This window comes from Rhinichthys klamathensis, unplaced genomic scaffold (genome assembly GCF_029890125.1).
Source record: "Rhinichthys klamathensis goyatoka isolate OS25496 unplaced genomic scaffold, OSU_Roscu_1.1 h1tg000133l_1, whole genome shotgun sequence".
NCBI classification, from domain to species: domain Eukaryota; kingdom Metazoa; phylum Chordata; class Actinopteri; order Cypriniformes; family Leuciscidae; genus Rhinichthys; species Rhinichthys klamathensis.
This window is the reverse complement of record NW_026606668.1, coordinates 5340879-5364415: the sequence shown is the minus strand read 5'-3', so window position 1 is coordinate 5364415 and position 23537 is coordinate 5340879. Positions and strand designations below refer to the sequence as shown.

Sequence of the window (23537 nt, the reverse complement as noted above, 5' to 3'; positions counted from 1 at the left end):
GATTTTGGATTATTGTTGCCAAGTCAAAGCTGTTGAGAATCACTGCTGTAGGCATTATAGATAATCCTTTAATTGTGAATTTTCCACTGAGGACAGTAATAAGATGATGTTCTTTCTGGACCACTTGATTTTAATAGCTCACATCATTTACATCAGTGAGGGTCAGGTTCTTACTAGTGATCATTCTTTCTTACTGATGTCCAATTATTCAGTCGTTCAGTTCAAATAATTATTTTGAGTCTTATGAATCAGTTGAACGGTTTCACAAAACAAGTCTAAAGAATTTGTTTCTGAATCAGACTGAATCATTCTAGCTGATTGATCCAAGAACCATCTCATTTGGACATACAGTAAGAGTGAGCCAGGTTAGCAGCTCACTGACTACCCATGACCGAGTATTTGAAGTGTTTTGAGAATTTGACTGATGGGGTGAAAAAGGAAATTACTTTAATAGCTGAATTATGAAAATGTAATGAATTAAATATATGCTGGAAATATGTCTGAGACTTGATTGTAAGAACATTTTATCAGCACACATAATAAGAGAGTTGGTTTTAATAAATAGCATTTTGTTAAAATACCCTTTTCAGCCAAGATTTAAATCCAAATCATATTTATGTTCTAAATGACTTATGAATTATGGTTCCAACAAACCTAACTGCGACATAAAAAGTACAGTAAACAATGTTACTAATAAAACTGTAATAAACAGCAGTGTGTGTCTACACATGGCTTTATTGGAACCTTTATGTACGTGTAATATCCCACACCAGGATGTCAGGGAACGCATGGTGACATGAGAGAAGCAAAAGAACCAGTCCATTTAAATAATTTATTATGTTGCAGTTCCTTAGCAAGTTACTGTTTTGTTTATTTGGGAACACGCATTTTTACTCACATTTGCTGTTTGGCAAGAGTTAATTTTGGACCCTGCTCACACATACATTTACACACGTGTACTCACACACACATTTACACAGACTGCTGACCTAGAGCATCTTACCATGTAGATCTGAGAGGATAGGAGTGTGGATTACAGTGGTAACCCCACCAAGGGGACTTGCATTGCTATTACCATACTGCTGATAACATGGGAAGAGGAGATGAAACTGGGCTTACATTTTTCCTCTCTCTTTGTGCTCTATATGAATATTTAGCATCTTTGTGATTATAAATGCGCTCTTTTTTGATTCTTTATTTGCTGAACTCACTCTTTTTAGGACTCTTTTTTTCTATATTTTTCTGTTAAACAGTGGAAAGTATTTGGACACTGAAGTCACACTTAAAAATGTGTGAATGTTGCTGCATTGTTTTACAAAATATCAAACCAAATAGCATTTGCATACAAATGGTTCTCGACCTTTTCTCAGAACTAATGTCAGTGAGCCATTTTTGCAATTACTTTAAACAATTGGTTATAGATATTTTGTCTTAATTTTGAACAACATATCTATTGTTTTATAGTTTAAAGGCTGAATTTTCAGCAGCCATTACTCCAGTCTTCAGTGCCACATGATCCTTCAGAAATCATGCTGGGGTGCATCCCTCGAAAGCATTGGTAACCAACTATGACAAAAATAGTTAAGTAGTCCTCAGATGCTATGTTCGTTACAGAGGCATCTTGGAGAAATTATGTGGTTGAGAAGGCTGCTGACTGAATGAACCGCATGTAGGAGTCTCAAGAGAGGTTCTCCTGGTATATTTTTCTGTTGATATGAAAAACCTGGTAGGCCTACTTTTAGCAATATTGCGGGTGAATTGTGTATATGATGTATATTACGATGTCATGCTGTATACCTTTCTCCACTGACGTTCTGAGTTGTTCAAAGCGTTTCTAAGGATACTGATTGTTAGAAGACAGCTGTGTGACTCTGAGATGATGAACGGGAACATGGTTTGTGTAACATTAGCAACATATTATTAGCTGTTTGATAACGTAGTCAAGCAAAAGGCTAATCGAATTTGTAAAGAGCAATACCATTGTGCAGCTTTGACTTAAATAAGTTGACCGACCGAGCAAGCGAAACCATGTATCTTTGAGCTGGTGTGAGTGAGTGGAGTCTGGGAATATTAGCATATTTATGGCTCCGTGTATACTAAATAAAGCAACGGTGTAGAGTTACATTCAACGTATTTCAAGGTATGAAGACATTTTTTTCACGTTTAAATGTGTCATTTTGGTGATCAAAGATGAGTTTTAAGGGATAAAAGGATTGACTACAGGGACACTTTAAACAAAAAACGTACTGACCCCAAACTTTTGAATGGTAGCGTTTTTTTTATGAAGTATTTGTTCTATATTTACTTAAAGTAAATACTACCGGTACTTTGATATTTTGTTATACAATGCAAAGACATTCATACATTTGTAAGTGACGTAATTGGGGCTCATAAACTTTTATTTATGTATCTATTTATGCTGTATTTTTGTTCAATTAGTTGTGTGGATATTTTACCGGGTTTTAAAATTTATCGTGAACAGCAGCACAAGCTTGCACTAATCACTGATTTCCTGTGTGGTTGCCATGACGCTGCCTTCTGATTGGCCCTGATCAGCAAGGTGACATTGCATCCTGTCTCTGTGTGAGCTGAGGCATATTTAACAGGACTCTGTGCATTAGGCAGCCCTGAATTTGCTGTTCCGGTCACACCTGAGAGTATGACCAAACATCAAATGACACAATTTCATACAGCGGTCTTCCGACAGGCCAGTCTTTCATGTTAGTCTACAGGAAGAGATGGGCTTAACAGACCACACTGGAAGCCCACTCTAAAGTCACGCTGCCTTTAAAAGTGTTTCGAGTAATAGATGATAAATGACCTTTAGCCTCAAGGAGTGAGTCAGTCATCTTTTCAACGATGCAGAGAATAGAAGGCTTCCTTTGATCAGCTGCCAATCAAAGCGCCCTTTCCGTTGGAAAACACACACGTTGCCCTCTATCTGTACCCCTATTGTGTCTGAGTGGGCTGTATCACAGAGATGACAATCTAGAGACATGGAGGGCACGGCAGACAGGCGGTCATCGGCAAGAAAGGAGCGATGAGGAGATTTGGAAGGTGGATAAAAGGGCTGGTTTGTCATTTAATGGTTTCTGTGAGAAAAAGGAAGGGAGGGTGCCATGCCTGTCTGTGAGCGTGTGTGTGAGCGATTAGTCACTGTAGAATGCTCTGCTGCTTTCAGAGTCTTGCCTCAGTAGCTCCTCGCACAGACAGTTACAGAAATAGAAACAGGAAGTGCTTTCATTTCACTCAGCGGCCCTTTAAAATCACAGTCAGATTTGCCGCACAGAGGGAGGTGGGGGGTAGAGAGAGAGAAAAGAGGGCAGGAAAAGTGATGAGAGGAGATGTGAGGGGATATTTGGATCACTGCATCTCTATAATAAGCCAGAGCTGTCTGGTGGGATATAGTCTAAGAAAGAGGAACTATCTTTCGTTGTGAAATGCTAACGAGGGCTCACGCTGCCTTATGATTGCACAGTTTTTTTAGTGCACATTTTCCAGTATAATTTATGCACTGGCTAGCACATCATGTACTAAAGGTATTAGGGCAGGTTAAGTGGCGGGTCCCCAATGTAGGCAGTACTGTGGCGACGTCCTCTGAAACCCTACCCCTTCCCCCATTGAAAATTAGTTGTGAAATAGCAGGTAACATTTTGAGCAGCTCTCTGTGCAGTGCTTTATTTGCATAAAACTGTATTTTTTTTTTAAACTTAGTAAAAGGGTTAGGGTTCTTGTCACCATACATAAACTACCGTTCAAAAGTTTGTGGTCAGTAAGATTTTTAAGATTTTTTTTATTATTGTTCATCAAGGAAGCATTGATCAAAAGTAACAATAAAGACTTAAATTATAACAAAAAATACTAAAAACATTCCTTTGAACTTTCTATTCGTCAAAGAATATTGAATTTTTTTATCATGGTTTCCTTGTATATTTTAAGCAGCACAACTGTTCTAACATCGATAACAATATGGACTTCTTGATTTCTTGAGGACCAAATCGGCATATTAGAATCATGTGACACTGAAGACTGGAGTAATGATGCTGAAAATTCAGCTTTGCAATCCCAATGTTAGCAACAGCTGCAACATCGATGAGATTTTATTAACAAAAATGCCTCAAGTATGGCAATATGATGCTGTGTCTTGTTCCCATTCTCAGGGAGTTGGGTTATATAGATAACCCTGACATGTTCCCTGTTTAGAGAACATCAATGCCGCTTTATAGTGTTGATGCTATGTGAATGACAATACCCTTGCCACCATACTAAGAGGAAGCCTGCATCACAGGTTGTGAAAAGTTTACACAAGCACAAAACAAGTACAAGAGGAGCGTCTTTGTGGGATGTTTGTGCTGTGGCAGGCTGGTCCTTCCCGCACACATTCATAATGTTTTATAGTGTGGATGTGGGCTCAACCTCAGGACCCCACATCCACACTATAAAATCTGATGAATGTGTGCGATAAGGACCTGCCTGCCTGCCACAGCACAAACATCCCACAAAGACGCTCCTCTTGATGGCACCTTTGAAGCATCCACACTTCGGGTAGAATGGGCCCTGAAGCTTAGAGTTGAAGTAACACCGTGTGCCTTATAGGCAAGGGAAACCACATCCGAAACCCAGTGGGGTATAGTCTGCTTGGAAGCAGTGGAACCTTGGTTACACCCCACAAAGACAAAGAGCAGATTTACACTATTGGCCTGAGTGGTGCACATAAATCCTGAGAGCCCGGACTGGATATAACTTGTTAAGCCTCTCCTGCTCCTGAGTTGGAGGGGAGGAGGCTTGAGGAAAACAGGATGAAATGGTGATGAAGGCACCTTTGGCTCTTAATCCGGCATAGGGTGTAATATCATCCTGGCCAGTCCAGGAGCAAAATCTAGGCAGGAGGAGGCGATTGGGTCTGCAAGTCTCCTACCCTTTTTTAGAGCTAGGTAATAGCTACAAGCAAAGCTACCTTGAGAGTCAGAAGCTTCTCTGAGGCTGACTCTAAGGGTTTGAATGAAGCATCTAACAACCCTTCTATTACAATAGAAAGATCCCATGAAGGAACACGTGGTCTGTAGATAGGCTTCAGCTGTCTTGCATCGCTAGATGGCTGAAAGACGCTCTTTTAGAATAAAGACCCTGAGCTAGGCACCCTAGAGAGAAATTCAAGGTTAGAACCAGGGGACTTCTCCATGTAGAAAGGGCACAAATCTCTCTGGGCCAGATGTACATACATTTGCGAACGCAGCGTTAATAGCGCCATGGCCAAGACACAGAAAGCACTTGATGTGAAACCGCAGTGTGCGTGTTATGTACCAAACCTGCAGTTCATCAGGTAATCAGCGCCTGTCCCCACCCACTATACCGTAAACTGCGCGTATTTAAACATGCAATTGAATGGTCCTCCTCCTCTCACTGCTAATGCTATGACTGTTTGAAATGATCCTGATGCCAATAATTGTAATGTAGCGAGAAGTTTAACAACTGCTGGAATGGAATGTGAACGCTGAGTCGGAGATTCTATGTCATCTTTGATTTCTTCCAGTAACTGTAATATTGCGTAGCTGTTTAATCTATAACGCTTAATGATTTCGTTTTCACTCTGAAACAGTGTGATTCTTGTGGCAAAAATCTTTTCAGCTCGTCTCCTTAACCTATGTCCTTAACCTTGCTCGGATTACTGCTGCCATTTCACCAGGAGGTTCATATGCCAGGAAACCCGCTTCCTAAGTTACACCTGCTTTTAAGAGGCGGACAATTTTCAGCGCAAAATTGAGGCGCGCTTTCACCAGCTTTTTCTGTACATAACATGGAATACATAATTAGGCGCAGTTTACGCTTCCCCTCCCATCTCTTTATGTGACACTCCCACTTTCCCCTTGACCATCCCATGAATGCATATGCATGCCACGAAAAGCGCATTTTGCCATTTTCAGTTCCCGCGACAGGCAGTCTGCGCTTTCATCTCGGTGTGTCCTGTTCGTACCTACCTCGCCATGGTTTTATGCACACTTTGCGAAACAAATACGCCTGAAGTAGGCGCAAAAGCGTTAGTAAATCTGGCCCTCTGTGTGTGACCTTTACCATAAGGATGGATTTTAAGGGCCTACGGTATTACGTTGGCGGCTGCAGCCATGAGACCCAGCAGTACCTGGCATTGGCAGACAGAAATCCCCTGGCCTAACCTCAGACTGCAGATTGCCGAGCGAGCTTCCAGATCCCGAACGAGACCCTCAGAGTCTGTAGAGAGAGCGAGAGAAAAGGCAGGTCCCATCTCAGACTCCTCCAACTGCTCCATCTGCGAGCCCCGTGATCTAAGTCTATGCGCCGCTTCGGTGGACACGGGACCCGAACCATGGGGTGCAGAGACAAAGTTTCCTTCGTAATCGAAGAGAGCAAGGTGGGAGCAGAGCTTCCTCACTGTAAAACGCTTCTCCGAGAGCTGATCGAGTGTGCTCTGCTCCCAAACATCTTTGGCCAATTGCTTAGCGTTTACTACACTTGACTCAGACACCGCTTCACACTGAAGGCGTTCCCATAGCATCAACACCATGATGGGGCATTGATGTTCCCTCTAAAAGGGAACTCAAAACAAAACACTCTTGACTAGAAAACCATGAGCAGAAAAACCATGTTAACCTGACGAGATCAGACAATGAACTGAAAGAAACACAGAGCTTAAATACACAGACAAACCAATCAATGAAATGAATAACAGTTGCAACTAATAATCAAATTAATAAAAACCATAGAAACAAACTCAAAACTAGGAAACAGAACTAAAACCCACCCAAAACTGTGTGTCAGTAAATCGATTTCAGAGTTCTGATCCATTCATTTGTCTATGGAAGTAAAATAATGACAAATGTTTTTGAAACAAAAAAGCTTGTTGAATTGCACTACTTGAAAAAAATATGCATTGCATTAACCCTGCTTGCATTTTAATGCATTGTATTTTAAGGGCTTGAAAATACAATGCAGGCTGAAATTCAACATGGTTGTATATTTAAGCTTTGAATATTTCAATTAAAAACATTTCACACACGTTTTCATTATTAAAAATTCAATAATTCATATTCACCTTTCAGATTTCACTTCCAAAATGTTAATTCTGTTTAAAAATACAACCTATAATATTCAACAGGCAATTTCGGTCCATTTTATTTCACTTTACAAATTCGCTTCCACAAATTCAGTGGTTCAAATTCGACAGAAAATTCAACATTTGACATCCGGGAACGGCAGGAATATCAGTAGATTGCCGATTGAGAATCTCCATAGCTGTTAGTCGTCCTCACCAGCAGGAGGTGCAAGCGGCTGTTGACGAAGAAAAATATAGAGCAATGGGTGAGAGACTCTATGGAGCAAGCACATTCAAAATGGAGCAAGCAGTATAAGTATTTGTGATGATTATCAGGGCCAATATATGGAGAAGCTGCAAGACACAAAAGCCGTCTTCACTGTTACTTTTGTACATGTAAGTTTTGCACATCTTTCTCTATCGTGACCGAGATTATGTTATTCCCCGATGCTGATGTACAGATCAAACGTTAAATCTGAGGTAGTAGACATATATTTCTCTCGGTTGTTTCGTTTTTTTTAACTATATTATGAAGCTGCTGCAGAACTGGGGATTCCCTCAATAGGTCACTCTCCAGGATTCCCCTGTGGTCAGGACACTTAAAGTAACTCAATGGACAAAATACAGTGATATAAAAGTCCCACCTTATTGGGGATGTAGGCTATATTAATAGGCTACAGGCAAGCTGATGGACCAGAATATGAACGTAACGCGCAAAGTTTCACGCTAAGCGATTCCCAGTGAAGCACTGGCACAAGTTGGCCTGACACTGGATATTCGCACATTTAGGGACCGTCTCTAAAGTTACATACGACATTGGTACACACATTTCTAACTTCAATAGCATTTGAAGAGAATGCAAGTGTCCTGACCGAAGGGGAATCCTGGAGAATGAGGTATTGAGGGAATCCCCAGTTCTGCAGCACAGCGCCCCCGATATAAAGTTACGAAAACTAAACGACTGAGAGAAATATATGTCTACTAGCTCAGATTTAACGTTTGATCTGTACATCAGCTTCAGGGATCTCATTCACGGTAGAGAAAGTATAAATGTATAAAAGTAACCGTGAAGACTTCAATGTAAACACAGCTTTTGTGTCTTTATCAGCTTTTCCAAATACTGGCCCTGATAATCATCACAAATACTTATACTGCTTGCTCCATTTCTGTAAATCCGTTTTTATGAATGAATGAGTCTCTCACCCGTTGCTCTATATTTTTCTTCGTCATTAGCGGCTTGCACCTCCTGCTGGTGAGGACGACTAACAGCTATGGAGATTATCAATCAGCAATCTACTGATATTCCTGCCATTCCCGGATGTCAAACGTTGAATTTTCTGTCGAATTTAAACCACTGAATTTGTGGAAGCGAATTTGTAAAGCGAAATAAAATGGGACCGAAAATTGCCTGTTGAATATTATAGGTTGTATTTTTAAACAGAATGAACATTTTGGAAGTGAAATCTGAAAGGTGAAAATGGATTATTGAGTTTTTAATAATGAAAACGTGTGTGAAATGTTTTGAATTGAAATATTCACAGCTTAAATATACAACGATGCGGAATTTCAGCCATTAAAATGCAAGCCCTAAAAATACAATGCATTAAAATGCAAGCAGGGTTAATGCAATGCATATTTAGTAATGCAATTCAACAAGCTTTTTTGTTTCAAAAACATTGGTCATTATTTTGCTTCCATATTTGTCTATTCATATAGGCATATTGTAAAGTTTCAGTAAAAATATATATGTAAAATATTTATGTAATTTTGGTATTTATTACTCTGTTAACATGGTGCATAGACATGAAAAATATTAAATATAATTATTTTTGTTCATTAAAAGGAAAAACACTGTGGAAACCATTCCCTGATTATTTTCCTAACTAGGTTTTTAATTAGTTTTAGTACTGGGTTGTAGTTGTTTGTTTAAAATTATGGAGCTTCTAATTGGTAAAATAAAATCACCTTTGAATGCCATATGAGAGCTAAAACAGTACATAAATATTGAAAAACATATTGGAACTAATATAAAGGCAGAAAAAACAAGATAATACAAAGCTATATATTTCAGTTACAGTTAAAAAATATTTTAATTGGTCCTAGTAGAGCAGAGCCCTGTAGGATGTATTTGTGCATTCTTTTCATATCCACTTTTACTGAAGTACATCACCATGGTAGCCTGGTTAAAACCAGACCATTCTCAGTTGTAACTGAGTTATGGTCTGGCAAAGCTTCATAGAGACCCTAAGTCCCTCCCCTCCGCCTCCGGCTCATGGGACCTTATTTCGGAAAAAATATGTATGGTAGTCAATAGCGAGAGACAACGTATCTTTTTATTCCGTCTGATCTGTGCCCTGAATTACACATATGATGTTTGTCAATTTAAAAAATAATTATGAAAGTCAAGAAAGTCGCAGTTTGTCATAAAACAGAAGAGTGACATTTAGTTTTATGTGGAAAACGCTCAGTGAACTACATCTCCCGGGAAGCGAAACAACGAGCAAGATCCGTTGCTCGTGTGTGTGCAGTCTGGTACAAAACACTCAGGCATGACGGCGTAACGTTACGATTATAACGGTCAAACAGTCTCAGTAAATCTTCAGTAAAGTTAGCTTCATTCATTGAGAGAAAATGTGCGCCTTTGGGGTTTGTAGTCTTTGTAATTACGTATTTTCACAGTCTTATACCTCAACAGTTTTACATCAAACTGCGACTTTCTTGACTTTAAAATGTATCTTTTAAATTGACAAACATCATATGTGTAAATCAGGGCACAATTCAAACGAGATCAAAATATTTGTTGTCTCTCGCCATTGACTACCATGCAATATTTTTCCGAAATAAGGTCTCATGGTGGTCGACCGGAAGGGGAGGGACTTAGGCTACAAATCATTTCCAAAGGGGCGTCACCAACGGACGTAGCTCAAATTCCTCTGGGCGCAATTGGTTAGACCCATAGACTGTAAAAAATAGGTTAGACCTAAAACAAATCAGAGCGATGAAGGAGATGACGTTTGCAGAGCGACGTTCGTCTGTTATAGAACAACTTGAATAAACGAGCAGACACTAGCTACTTGCTCTACGTTTATTTAAAATTAACAACAAGACAACTAGAATTGAATGTGCTTTCCATTAAATAAATCACACACAGTAAACAAAACCTTAACAAAAAAACTTTGCAATGAACTTTGCATTTTAGTCGCACAAACTGCGTGCCGGTGCGGTGAGACTGAGACGTACATGCTCGGGCAGATTCGGCTTGAAGTCGTTCATCCTCGGACGCGGCGCCGCGCGCGCTGTTACAAAAACAGCCGTGCACACAGCCAAGCGAAATGGGGTCTTGCGCACCCAACGCGTCATTTTTGCCGTGCGCACCTTCGCGCTCGTGCGGACGCGTCGAGTATAAACAAGGCTTTAGGGCCTTACATAGTCAACGCATCGGTACGCATACGCGTGCGCAAGGCTACACATCGCTACGCTTCGGCCGCCATTATGCGTCGATGCGTAGCCAAATGTGTCATCCTAGTTTTTGATACGCGACGCGCCGATGCACGCAATACTATGCGTTGTCGGTGGGGGCGACATTGCAAGTAATGTACATAAAAAGGTATATTATTATGTTTACAGAAGAAGAAGATTTGAATACAATGGCAGGCGAAGAGGAAAAGTTATGCGAGCTTGTTCGTATACATACTTTGTTGCCGCCGATGTAAAATCACCAATATGCACTCCTCTTCAGTTGCCATTTTGATCTGAATATTACGTGACCCGACTCTAGACTCTACTACCCCCTGCTGCGCGATCGGTGTATTGCATTTCACGCATCGCCGGTGACTAGGGTTGCCACCTATGTCTGATAAAAAACCGGGACATATTACCCGCCCAACTGGGGGGGGGGGGGGGGGGGGGAGAGAGGGGTGTTTGAAGACCAAAAATGAACGGTTGAACACCAAAATTTAAATTTTAACTGTAGGCCCGCCTATACACCAAATGCTGCGCAAAAATATATCCTATATTCGCGTATTTTCAGATTTTTGTTCATGATTTTTTTTTTGCCCCTTTAATAAGCATTTAAAATATTCACAAATTATATGGATAAAATGGTTTTCTAAGGCCAAACACTATATTTCTAAGGCTATAGATGATTTATAGGCTATTATAAATGTTTCTGAAAAAGTAACGAGGCATTTTAATTGTTTATTAATAAACTAGTATTTTCTAAATCGGCTGCAACATATCTCCATCTCCGCTGTAAAGCAGATGCGCCTTTAGAGAAGAAATTCATATGGATTACATAATCAGACTGTATTTTCTTTTGATTCGAATTTGTTCGTTTAAAAGTGGACATTTCAAGCTTTAGCCTATGGGCTTGTTTATTTTGAGACGCGATCCAGTTCACGGAGACCATAAAAGAGCGCGACTGATTGTTTTATTTTATTTTACAAAAGCACAACGTTTTCTTGTTATTGTGAGTTTACACAAATAAAAGTAGTTGCGAATGATGTATTGTTGCGAATGATGTTTATTTTCTATGACCAGAAATGATAGAGTAGTAGGCCTATTTTAAGTTGTTTCCACTGTTGATAGAAAAACGGAAGTGCTCGCGCCCGCGCCTCGTGCAGCAAGCGCGCTCCACACTCAGATTACATGCGCTTCTTATGCGCTTCTTGAGGCAGACTCGACTCACACTAGCACACACACGCAAGGTCTCTCGCTCTCTGCCGTTGCGCGCGCTACACAGTTTGAACATACATATTCACGTAGCCTTTCGAAAACCGGGACATTCAGTGTCCCGGGAGAGTGCGTAAATTTCCCGGGACAGGTTATTAAAAAGAAGGACAATCCCGGTAAAACCGGGACAGGTGGCAACCCTACCGGTGACGCTTGTGTACTATGAAAAGGAGCGCGTAGCTCGCGTTGCTTGCTCGCGTTGCTCGCGTTGACTATGTAACGGCCCTTACTCCGTGTCAGCGCGCGCTCTGATCGGTAAAGGGCCCAGACCTCTCCCGAATCATCTCCAGCTGTAGCAGCCTCCGAAGCAACACTAACTCCGCCTCCGTTTCCCTCCTAAGCTGATATTAGTATTTAAACATTCTCTATGATAAAAATAATTTGTGAAAAAAATATTTTTATAACATGGTTTTGGCGGTTATAGAGTTCTAGTGCAATGTTCAACTATAACCGTCACACCCCTAGTTCCATGGCGGCATCCATCTTTGTAAATGTACAAAATCTACTTCACCGTCGCTGCACTGTCGTCATCGTGTAAAGCCCGGCCCAACGTTTCTGATTGATGCCGCGATTTCGACGGATTAGAAATGGGCTTGAATGAGCTCTTTGCCAGACTAACTTGCAGAGCAAATCTAAATTTGCCGGAAGTTGTCTGGGTTTTCCCAGGCTATCACCATGGCCAATTCACTGACAAATATGAAAATGAAAAAAAAAGAAGACAAAAATGATTTTTTTTATGGTAGCATCTATCCTCTAGTGTTCTTCAGTCACTTTAGTCCTTTAGTGCACTTCAGTCCCTTTTTCCAGCAGTTGCTGCGGCTGCAAGAGCATCTCCAGAAAAACACGGCAAGACAGAGAGACAGGAAAAGAAAGAAACAAAAAAGGAGAGGGAAGCTATATCTTTAGTTTTTTCTCTTCTCTCTCTCTCTCTCTCTCTCTCTCTCTCTCTCTCTCTCTCTCTCTCTCTCTCTCTCTCTCTCTCTCTCTCTCTCTCTCTCTCTCTCTCTGTGCCAGTATGTGTCTATCCACACATGTAACACACATGTATTGTAGACAGAACTCTTACAGCATAGTTCAGTCTAGCCCAGGATGTTTACTCCCAGCTGTCATGTGATATCCTGAGCTTCTGACACAGATTCTTTCTAACTTTATACCAATAAACAAAGCTACATATATGCATTTGACTGCTATATGCCTGATTCAGGCCCTCAGGTGTGTGCTTGTGTGTTTGAGAGAGAGACAGACAGGAACAGAGCGTGCCAATGGGGAGTTATGACGTTTAAACATCATCTATCTTTGCCTCTCTGAAGTCCTTGCACTCAGGGATTGGGCCTGTCAAAACATACACTCCCAACTGCTGCACAGGGCACAAAGACACACACATTTACACACACAAACACTCTCCAGAAACCTGACTCATTCAGTCATCCCTGAAAGAGCAGAGATGTCTAGAGAGAGACAGAGATAGAAGATGTCTCTGTTTTAGCAGTACATTTTGGGCAAATGTCTGCGCTTAAACTGCAGATGAATAGATAAAATGTATAATATGTAAAAATATGCATGTGAAATATATTTTTTTAAAAAGTATGTTTACTTGATAATTGACAGCTACATGGCTTTTTATTATATATATATATATATATATGTATGTGTGTGTGTGTGTGTCATTTAATAAATTACTTTATAATTATTGAATTTTTATTAATGAATAGATTTGTTATAGAATAAATTCATATTATTTTAAATTGTCATATATTTTCTATAATAATGTGATTGTGATATGTAAATAAATATGAATGTCAAATGTAAATAAACTGTAAGTTTGAAATATATTTATCTTTCTTGCAGATCCTCCTTCTTCAGTCTTGCTTCCTGATGCACTTCCTCCAGTGCGCAGCTCCACGACTCCTCCACGCCCATATACGGGAACGCTCCGTCCTTCTCTCACTACTACCACGACAACCACCATGGCTCCGCCTCGCCGCCATAACAACATCCTCCCAGAAGCCCTGACACGGTCGCCTCCTTCCCTGCAGACTCCAGTCGCTGTTGACTATTGTGCCCCACGTCTCACTGCTGAAATCTCTTGGCCACGGACACACCAGGGACAGGTTGCTAAGCAACCGTGCCCACCTGGCACCATAGGTTAGTAAGAGAGTGATTAATCTATTATTAGGGGCAGTGTGTGTGGAGGTTTGTTTTGTTTAATGTGTATTGCATAAATCAACGCTTAGGCTTAGCTGTGTAGCGCTCTTGGAGATATCTGATACACTTCAACACTGCAACAAGGCTCCTGATAAAACGAATGAAAGAATTAATTTGGAATTCTAGCCTGTAATTAATTTATCATCCCAGTGTTTAGAGCTAAACTCATCATTAGTAATTCTTTATAATTATGTTCAACAATAGGAATTACCACGGTACAAATATAATTGATGTAGTGTAACATAGCAATTTATTATTTAACCTAAATAAAGTGGCCCTAAAAGTATTTGGACACTTAAATAATGATTCATTTAGTCTGAATGTCTCTGCATTATATATCAATATACCAAACCAAAGTGTCATTTATTGTTAGAAAGATAAAGATCTCAAAAACATTTGCAAAAATCTTTTGTGGAATAATAGACAAGAAATGTCTCAGTGTTTTTTTTTATGATAAAACTAAATAAATAATAAAATGACCATAAGAGTAGCCATTTTTGAATATACATAAATTAGATTTAAGAGCTAGAAAATATGATTATCATTTTATAATAACTTACATTTTGGTATGTACCAAAGTTATCATAAGGCTTCATAAGATTTGGAATACAGTTCTCACGTCAAACGTCAAATGAACCACTTTTGTGGTCTTTCTTTTTTGTCATTTTTGAATCCCGTTGGTCGCCATTAATTTTCATTTTATGAAAAAGAGCAGCATAAACATTTTGTTAAACATCTCCTTTTGAGTTCCTCGAATAAAAGAACATCATACAGGTTTGGAATAACAAGAGGATGAGTAAATAATTAGGGATGCTCCGATCAGGATTTTTGCTGTCGATACCGATTACCGTTTTTTTTTGTCTTCATGATCTGCCGATACCGATCCCGATCCTGATCATTCAAGCTTTATAAGTAATAATTAAGCTCTCTGTTTTTAATACCACAGAAGGTTTTTATTTACAGTAATGCTATAGACTGTTGTTTTAATTGAGAATCAAATAAATAAGCACAACAAATATTTTTACAATGAACATTTTACAAGGCTTTTAAAAACAGGGATTTTGCAAAACACTATCCGTTTTAGGATACTATGGCTTATTAAAGAGCCTACAAGACTTAATGTCAAACTGAACATAATTACAACCCATAAGGTGTAATTAAGCATTGTCTAATACAGTGGTTTTCAAACCCTGGGTCGCGACCCTCGGATGGGTCGCGAGAATTAAAAAATGGTTCGCCAGTGATTTAAAAAAAAAAAGGGTCCCTCTTGAAAAAGTTTGAAAACCACTGGTCTAATATGTGACTGAGGACAAAAACAAATAGAAACACTGCAACTCTAAATGAACAAAATGAGTAGTCTGATACAAAAATGATCTGAAATATTATTCAGCAAGTGCTGAGTATTTGTGTCCTTCATTCCTCCGTCCATAAGGCAGGATTCTCTTTATAAATTCGAGCTTTTACGCATTTTGTGGAGAAAGTCTATTCCTCTTTTTATCCAGAACATATGCTGCCGTACGGAATAGCCGCTCACCATCAACACTCGAGCGCTAGAAACAGAAATACAACATAAATTGTATAAAGTAACCAAATGTTCAAAAACAGTGCATAGTCTTTACAAAACTTTTTTTTTTTTTTTTTTTTTTTTTTAACCGCAATTAGATTTTATAATCAGTGTTATGTGAGATGATATATATATATTTATGTATTTATTCTGGTCGTATATAATCATGGTGCTTTGAAAAATTGATACTTGAGAACAAGACTTGTTGCTGTTGTGTATGTTGTGTATGTTGTTTGTTGTTGTTTATTTATTCATTGTATTTCTATGCTGTTGTGACACATAAATTTCCCCCTGTGGATTAATAAAGTAAATCAAATCAAATCAAATCAAATCAAAAGTGATTTAGTTAAAGCTGCAGTCCGTAGCTTTTTTGGGGTTAAAAATGATCCAAAATACATATTTGAGAAAATACATAACCAGCTAGTGTTCAAAACTCTCTGCTTGCCTTAGCTCGATTCACAGCGGTAAGCTTGTAATAATGTTTTTAATTCCAGTGGTTCTGGTGGATTTCCGCGGGAGATTCGAGCGTGTCTTTGCGTCATTACGTCACATCTGTACACATAAAGAAGGAGTCTCGGCTAGTAGGCTGTATTGCGTGTGAGGATGTTGGAGGTGGAGATTTATAGCCTTTTCTCACAACACTTGATATAATTAAACTTATCAAATTGATGGCGGATCCAGAAAGGTTCAAACGACAATCACCAGTGACAACAGATTCACCCGCTGTAAAATGCAAAAGACTTCGTTCGGACTTCGGAGTGGCTACAGAAAAAAAGAGACTGCAACCGGACCCATGCGAAAACACGGATACATATCGGAAGGACATTACATGTAGTCACGCAATGCTGACGTTGAACATTAACAATTTGAGAACAAAGTATAATTTGCACGGTTTTGCGTGATATGATAACTTATAAGCGATTGTTAGATTTAATCAGCGCGATTTACTGCAATGTCAGAACCAGAACAAAGGTGGATGTTTCTTACTAGTTCAGATGACATTTTCCGGTTAAAATTCTTATGTTGGTCATACTTCCAAAAAGAATAATCTGTGATTCTGAATGACAGTATCCACACCGACGCGGTGACTGACAGCCTCACAGTCTCCTCAAACATTGTGTTCCTCCGCGCTGTGAGGTGTCGAGGGTGTTGAAGTACAACTCACGTAAAGTTGATAATTCCGCGAATGACTGCAATTGCAGATTTCGAACAGAGATCGCGACAAAGAGGAAAAACGCCGGACTGCAGCTTTAAGAGCAATGACAGACTAACATTGATTAACATGAATGGCAAGGACGGCAGCAGCTTTATTAGCCTGCTTTCACTTTAACACCGAATGCACTGTTTACATTCACAAGACATAAAGACTGTGTTTACAAAGATACTCGCAAAGACAGGCATTTGTGTGTATTTTTGACCGTTCAAGCCCAGTAAGATAAGTACTCACGTGCTGTATGAGCAGCAGCTTTATGTGCGTGTGTTCCAGGTGTGTGCACTGACTGCGCTCCGAACTGGTCTCTCAGACAGCGCGCGCACATATCGACTGAGCACTGTTTTGCTGCTTACTGTGCATGAGCGGTTTCAAATCACTTGTTCTTAAATAGCAAGGCTTAAAAATGCATTGTTTCTTGAGACGGAGTAATAACTCCACACTGGTGATGACATGACTGCGGCGGTAAAGTCTGACGCCATCAATTTGTGATCGGTTGGTGAGATCGGCCTATTAGAGTGACTCCCGATCGAGTCATAGAATGTGATTATCGGCCGATACAGATCTGCGGCTGATCGATCGGAGCATCCCTAGTAAATAATGACAGATTTTTTTATTTTTTGGTGAACTATCCCTATTAGTTCACCAATTACTATATAACTATGACAAATACTTGTTCAGGCCACTGTATATAGACATGAACTCTTATAAGTTATGAATGATATTTATTTACCTCTGTGTTCAGTTGTTGTGTCAGTGCCACCTCATTATGTGGGCAGCTGCCAGCTGTTGATTGACACATTATGTATCGCTCGTAAATCTCTTGCCCTGCTTGTGTGTGTGATTAGTTTGACAGAAATTGCCAGGCCAGGTTTCTCTCAGTGTGTATGTGCATTTGCCTGAGCGAATGTGTGTGTGCTTTGTGCTGTGTTCATGTTTTTCTTTATTATTATTTTACAGGTGTAGCCACATTTAATTGTTTGCTTGGCTACTGGGATCCGAAGGGACCGGATTTGAGCAACTGCACCTCACCATGGACCAATCACATCACTCAAAGAGTGAGTAAAAACATGGCACCATGGGAAATATGCTAATGGCATATCAGCCTATTTAAAAAATTCAGTAGAGAGCAATTATGCCTATAGCAAATATTCTTAAAGCATAATTTGGCCTGTAGCTTTTTTAACAGAAGCTTATCACAAAGAGCAGCCTGTAGCAAAACAGCTTAGAGGAAATTTAGTGTACAACAAAAAGAGGCAAAATTCAACTGTCAGGATCAGCCGCAATTTGTTTCACTTTGTGGTGAAATAACGAAAAGACAGAAGAGCAGCCAAAAGTGTCTTGCGACAGCAGCTTGAAATAAGGTGGCACGTGTGTGTGTGTGTGCAGTGAGAGTGCATGTGTGTGTGTAACGTGTGATGATGACTGAATCTTAATGGTAATGTGAAATGGTTTTCTTTGTACCACAGAGAGCAAATCAGAAAATAGGCAGAATCACAAATCTATGAAGCCATTTGTTCATCCACTTATTCGGCCATCAAGGGACAGAGAGAATAAAATCAATATGCGCACGTACATTTCTTTCTCTCTTTCTGTAGATGAGATCGGGGGAAACTGCGGCTATAGTAGCACGGGAATTGGCTGAACAGACGAAGGGAGAGTTGAGACCCGGAGATGTTCCGTCCACAGTCAAAGCCATGGCACAACTGGTGGAACTACTGGACGTACAGCTGCGAAATCTCACCCCGGGGGGAAAAGACACAGCGGCACGTAGCTTAAACAAGGTATCCAAGCTGTTAATAAATCACACACGCTGCATAGGTAGTAATTACACAATTATTACATGTTAATTACATTGCTGCACTTTAATTTTGAGAGAGCTCATGCGTATTTTTTGTGTGAAAGGGAGCAGGAGAGAGAACAGTGCTCTAATTCTGTGCAGAGTACAGTGTTTTAGGCAGTAAACCTGTGGCAGTACACAGATCAAAGTCTTTAAGGCCCAAATGGGAAAACTTCCTGTTAAAAACAGCTACTGCTAGATAGACAGAAAATCTTTGCACTCACTCACACACACCCCCACACACTCTTATAAATAAGGACACACAAATTAAAGCAGCTCATAAAGCCCCGGTGAGTTTTTCCAATTAACAAAAGAAGCCGCAACATAAAAGAATAACAAAAAAAATATACACTTCAAAGTGGTGAAATGCACACGTCGACTGCACAGCACTACACATACGCACAGATGAACGCAACAAAAGGTCTGTCAGACACCTAATGCACTGAAATGTACACAGATGAGCCAAAACATTATGACCACCTGCCAAATATGCTGTTGGTCCTCCGCGTTGTCCACAGCATCACACTCCCTTCACCGGCCTGTCTTCGAACCAGGCAACCTTCTTCCATAGCTCCAAGGTCTGATCAGACACTCGCATGCCCATTGTAGGGGCTTTCGGCTGTGGACAGGGGTCATCATGGGCACTCTGACCAGTCTGTGGCTACACAGCACCATATGCATCAGGATGCGACGCACTGTGTGTTATGACACATTCCTTCCATAACCATCATTAAAAAAATGTGTGGCTTGTGCCACAGAAGGCCTTCTGTCAGTTTGGTCCAGACGGGATAGCCTTTGTTGCCCTTGCGCATCAAATACTTTGGGAGCCCAACGCCCTGTCACTGGTTTGTTGTTTGTCCTTCTTCGGACTACTGCCGATAGGTTCTCACCACTGCTGACCGGGAGCAACCCACAAGCCTTGCCATTTCAGAGATACTCTGACCCAGTCGTCTGACCATAGACATTTGGCCCTTGTCAAAGTTGCTGTACCCAGACCATGACATGTGTCCTTGTTAGGAAATAATAAACGAAATCCACTTCACCTATGAGTTGTCATAATGTTTTGGCTTGTCAGTGTGTATATATACCGTATATATATATTAACAACAATATTTTGGCTCAGATTTATCTGTCACTTGGTTTAAGCTAAATTAATCAAATGACAGCATGTTAAAAATACTTCATCCTCAAAAACAAACAAAATTGAAACTACATTAAATAAGCTGAGCTCTTGAAATCACTATTGCAATCCAGACATTTTCAAACTAAAATTGTGAATTTTCCTGTTAAGCCTATGCATTGTCAATTATTTTGCATCTGGTTGCGCATTTGTAGTTTATTATCAATATTACAGTTCTATGTTTGATTTTAAGGGCATTTTGTATTCAAAATCTGGGTGCTGAAGTAAAACCAGGTGAGAACTACTGCCATAGTGAAACTTATCATAGGGCCCAAAACAAAGTTCCTGGTTGTCCCCAATAGACGGCCCTCCTAAGTATTTTAACGTCAAAAAAATGACACACATCACCTTTAATGTGTCTAAACATAGAGAAGTCAATCTCATTCATTCTCTCTGGACCAGTTGAACACACATACACACACACACACACACACACACACTAACTATAGTGCCTGAATATCACGTTACAAACTTTAAACGGCCAGCCTGTCAGTTTCCTATTACCTGCATCCAGCTAAAGTTATCAATTACACAAACACCAGCTCATCTGCAGTCAGACACCTGCAGTCCACTCAGACTTTATACATCTCAGTGTTGTTTGTTTGTATGTTTACAGTATTATTGCCCTGGCCAGTATGTAGAATGTTTTGAGAGTACAGTGTCAGTTTCATGAGTCGACATGGTGGCTGTAACTCAGTAACAGAATAATTTTGTTCCTAATTCTACTCTGATACATAATATAATTATGATTCCTTATTATTTATTACTAAATTATTGTAGATTATTTCAGCTAATTAGGCCTTGTTTCTTATTGGGCACTGAATGATTAAATGTGCACTGATTTTATGTGTGTAGTTGTGTTTGTGTATGTGAGTTATTGTAAGTTTTTAATAATGTGTCTTTCAGCTCCAGAAGAGAGAGCGATCGTGCCGATTCTTCATACAGGTACTTTATTCTGTAAAGTTATTTTGCATGTTGCGTGTGTGTGTGTAGTAGTAGACACACATATATTGTCATTGCTTTTTCATTCATGTCCCATATCATTTCAACATCTACATAGATGGGTAAAGTTTTCAACAGAAATACTGCCTTATACTTGTGTGAAGCCGTATCTGTCACACCATATGAATCATATTGGCTGTTTGTGTGTGTCTGTGCGTCTGCGCTTGTGCCCGTGGGCTGCATTTTTTGCATTTATAAAAGCAGAGCAATTTTTTCTCCTGAGAAAGCAGTAGTGATGTCAGCACTGGTCAGCAGTGTCACATCAGGCGACTGATAAACACACACACAGAGAGAGAGAGAGAGAGAGAGAGAGAGAGAGAGAGAGAGAGAGAGAGAGAGAAGCAAAGAATAATGTAATGTAGCCCGCGTAAAGCTCAGCAAACTGATCGAAAGGAAAACCATGAGAAAAACTGATTTAGAGGTAGAAAATGACTGATGCATATCTCAAACTGAGCCAGACCGCTCTGTCAACCCTGCCAATACATGACAGATTTAGACCGATTTACTCCATGAAATAATTGAGGTCTAAATGTTGCTCAAGTATTCTGTTTTCTGGTTTAAAGGTGCACTTGGTAATTTCTCCTCATTATAAATGTTTTAAAGAAATGAATATTCATCACTCACTTGAGACAAAGACTTCAGTCATATTAGTAGTCTACTAAATCATGTTTATTTTATATTGATATTTTAAATTAAGATCACTTGACCGGATAAATACTACTCAGTGTATCTTAGTAATCAACCTATTATCCAACACTTATGCTCACAGAATAATTGAAAAAATGAATCCCGCATTTCTGCAATCGGGCATCTTGCACATTTGAATTTATTTGATATTATTATTATTTTTAGTATTTTAATATAGTATTTTTTATCATATTATATTTGTATTTATTATATTTTATGCATCAGTGGAAATTATGACTTAGATAAAGATAAAACATGACCAATTAATTGACATTAAATATTAGTTTCCTTTTTATTATTATTATTTTTTATTTTTTCAAAATCCACATAGATCAAAAATCTGGGTCATGTGCCAGTTCAAATTTGTTTACAATGGCACCGGTAACCAAAATGTATAGCTTTTTCATGATACTGCATCCCAGTGGGTGTCAGCATAAGTCTCCAGTTACTGCTATATTGGCCATAGCAACTTGAACCAAAAAAAATTACAGAGTGCTTTTTCAAATACTCTGCTGAGAAGAAATGAGTCTATCGGAACATCAATTGATCCTGCTGATTTAGACAGAGAATTACAGGATTTCATGACAACTGTCTGAAGCCTCCCGGTGCTGACATCAAGCAAATATGGATTCTCAGTGGTCATCTAATATGTAATGCAGTGTGTGTGTGTGTGTGTGTGTGTGTGTGTGTGTGTGTGTGTGTGTGTGTGTGTGTCTTCACGCTGGATTAGCTCCTCAGCTTCAAAGCACTTCAGTTCTGCTCCATTTACCAAGTCTGTGGAGAGTATTGCCGCTATGTGTGTGAGGAAACAGAATGTAAGAAGAGTTTTTAAAAAAATCTCTTATCTGTCTCCGCAGTGTGAGCCCCCAAGTGCACACACACACACACACTTTCCCTCTGACCTCTTGACACACTCTGTCAGAAGATTTCATAAGCAGTTTTGTGAGGAAGTAAATATAACTCTTCCTTTTTACCTTTTATCCCAGTCGTCTCTCATCTCAGTCTCTCCTTTTCTCTCTCTCGTAAAAGGGTCATTACTTTAGTGGTGTCAAAATGAATATACTCATCCTGCCTTTAACACACTTTCTCTCACACACACACACACTGCTCTACTGTAACTGGGGCAGAATGATTCAACCCAATGGCCAGATTAGCCTGCAGAAACCTAAAGACAAACGACAAAACAACCCTCTGTCCATCCCTACGGATGAGTGCACCACAGTGAGAGAAGTTAATTACATATCTCTTCTCCACAGATATTATACGCTTTATATGTGCTGTAACAGTTGTAATAAAAATCCAAGGTTATGAACTTCCATAGAAACATGATCTATTTTAAATAAAAGGAATTTGGCCTGGAATTATTGTTTGCAGCATCTTTGTGAAAGTGACAAATATATTTAGCCTGCTTCGTGTGGATCATTGTAGTCCATATGCTCATGTTGCTGAATCCTGCACTTTTTCAAATGAAAAGCAAAATTGTAATGTGCCCCGATAAACTCAGCAAGCTTTTTAATAAACTACCACCTACCAGTCTTATACCTTCATTTGTATATCAAGGTTGTGGTTTTAATATCCCTGTGATAATATTCACTGCCAAATTGAAAAGGCTTAATATCTTAATATCGCACTTTCTTTAAATACCCTTATATTAGTTTCTGCTGCACAGCCAAGACATTTAATTTTCCTATATAGTGCTTTTATAGACCCATAAATTACCCCTTGACTTGTGTGAACATGTGTGTGTTTGCATGCGAGTGTTTGCGCGGAAGTGTGTGTGTGTGTGTGTGTGCGCGTGATGACAGCTTCTTTCATTTTCACAATGTCTCATGCTCCCCGTGGATCTTTCTTCAGTTTGACAGGTTTATACTCCAGCACAGAGACCGTGTAGTGTGTGAGAGCGGGTGAAAGTGGAAGAGAAATGGTTTATGGGAGAGCTGGGCACTTTGGGAAATATGTCCTTATTGTGAAGTTCAGATGTCAGAATGTATGTGTGTGTGGGTTCAGAAGTCGTCTGGAACGCTGACATCTCTCTTTTTCTGACTTCTT

The 23537-nt window shown here is 39.6% G+C and overlaps 1 protein-coding gene across 4 annotated transcripts in view; it reads left to right on the top strand.

Annotated features, from left to right (window-relative positions):
- adgrl3.1 (adhesion G protein-coupled receptor L3.1) overlaps nucleotides 1-23537 on the top strand; it is a 106205-nt gene that overhangs the window by 27317 nt on the left and 55351 nt on the right. For all 4 annotated transcript variants that reach the window (XM_056256963.1, XM_056256962.1, XM_056256961.1 and 1 more), the window contains exons 6-9: nucleotides 13649-13945; nucleotides 17740-17837; nucleotides 18378-18563; nucleotides 20706-20744. In XM_056256963.1, coding sequence (XP_056112938.1) covers nucleotides 13649-13945; nucleotides 17740-17837; nucleotides 18378-18563; nucleotides 20706-20744 — 620 coding nt within the window. The remainder of the gene's footprint in view (nucleotides 1-13648; nucleotides 13946-17739; nucleotides 17838-18377; nucleotides 18564-20705; nucleotides 20745-23537) is intronic.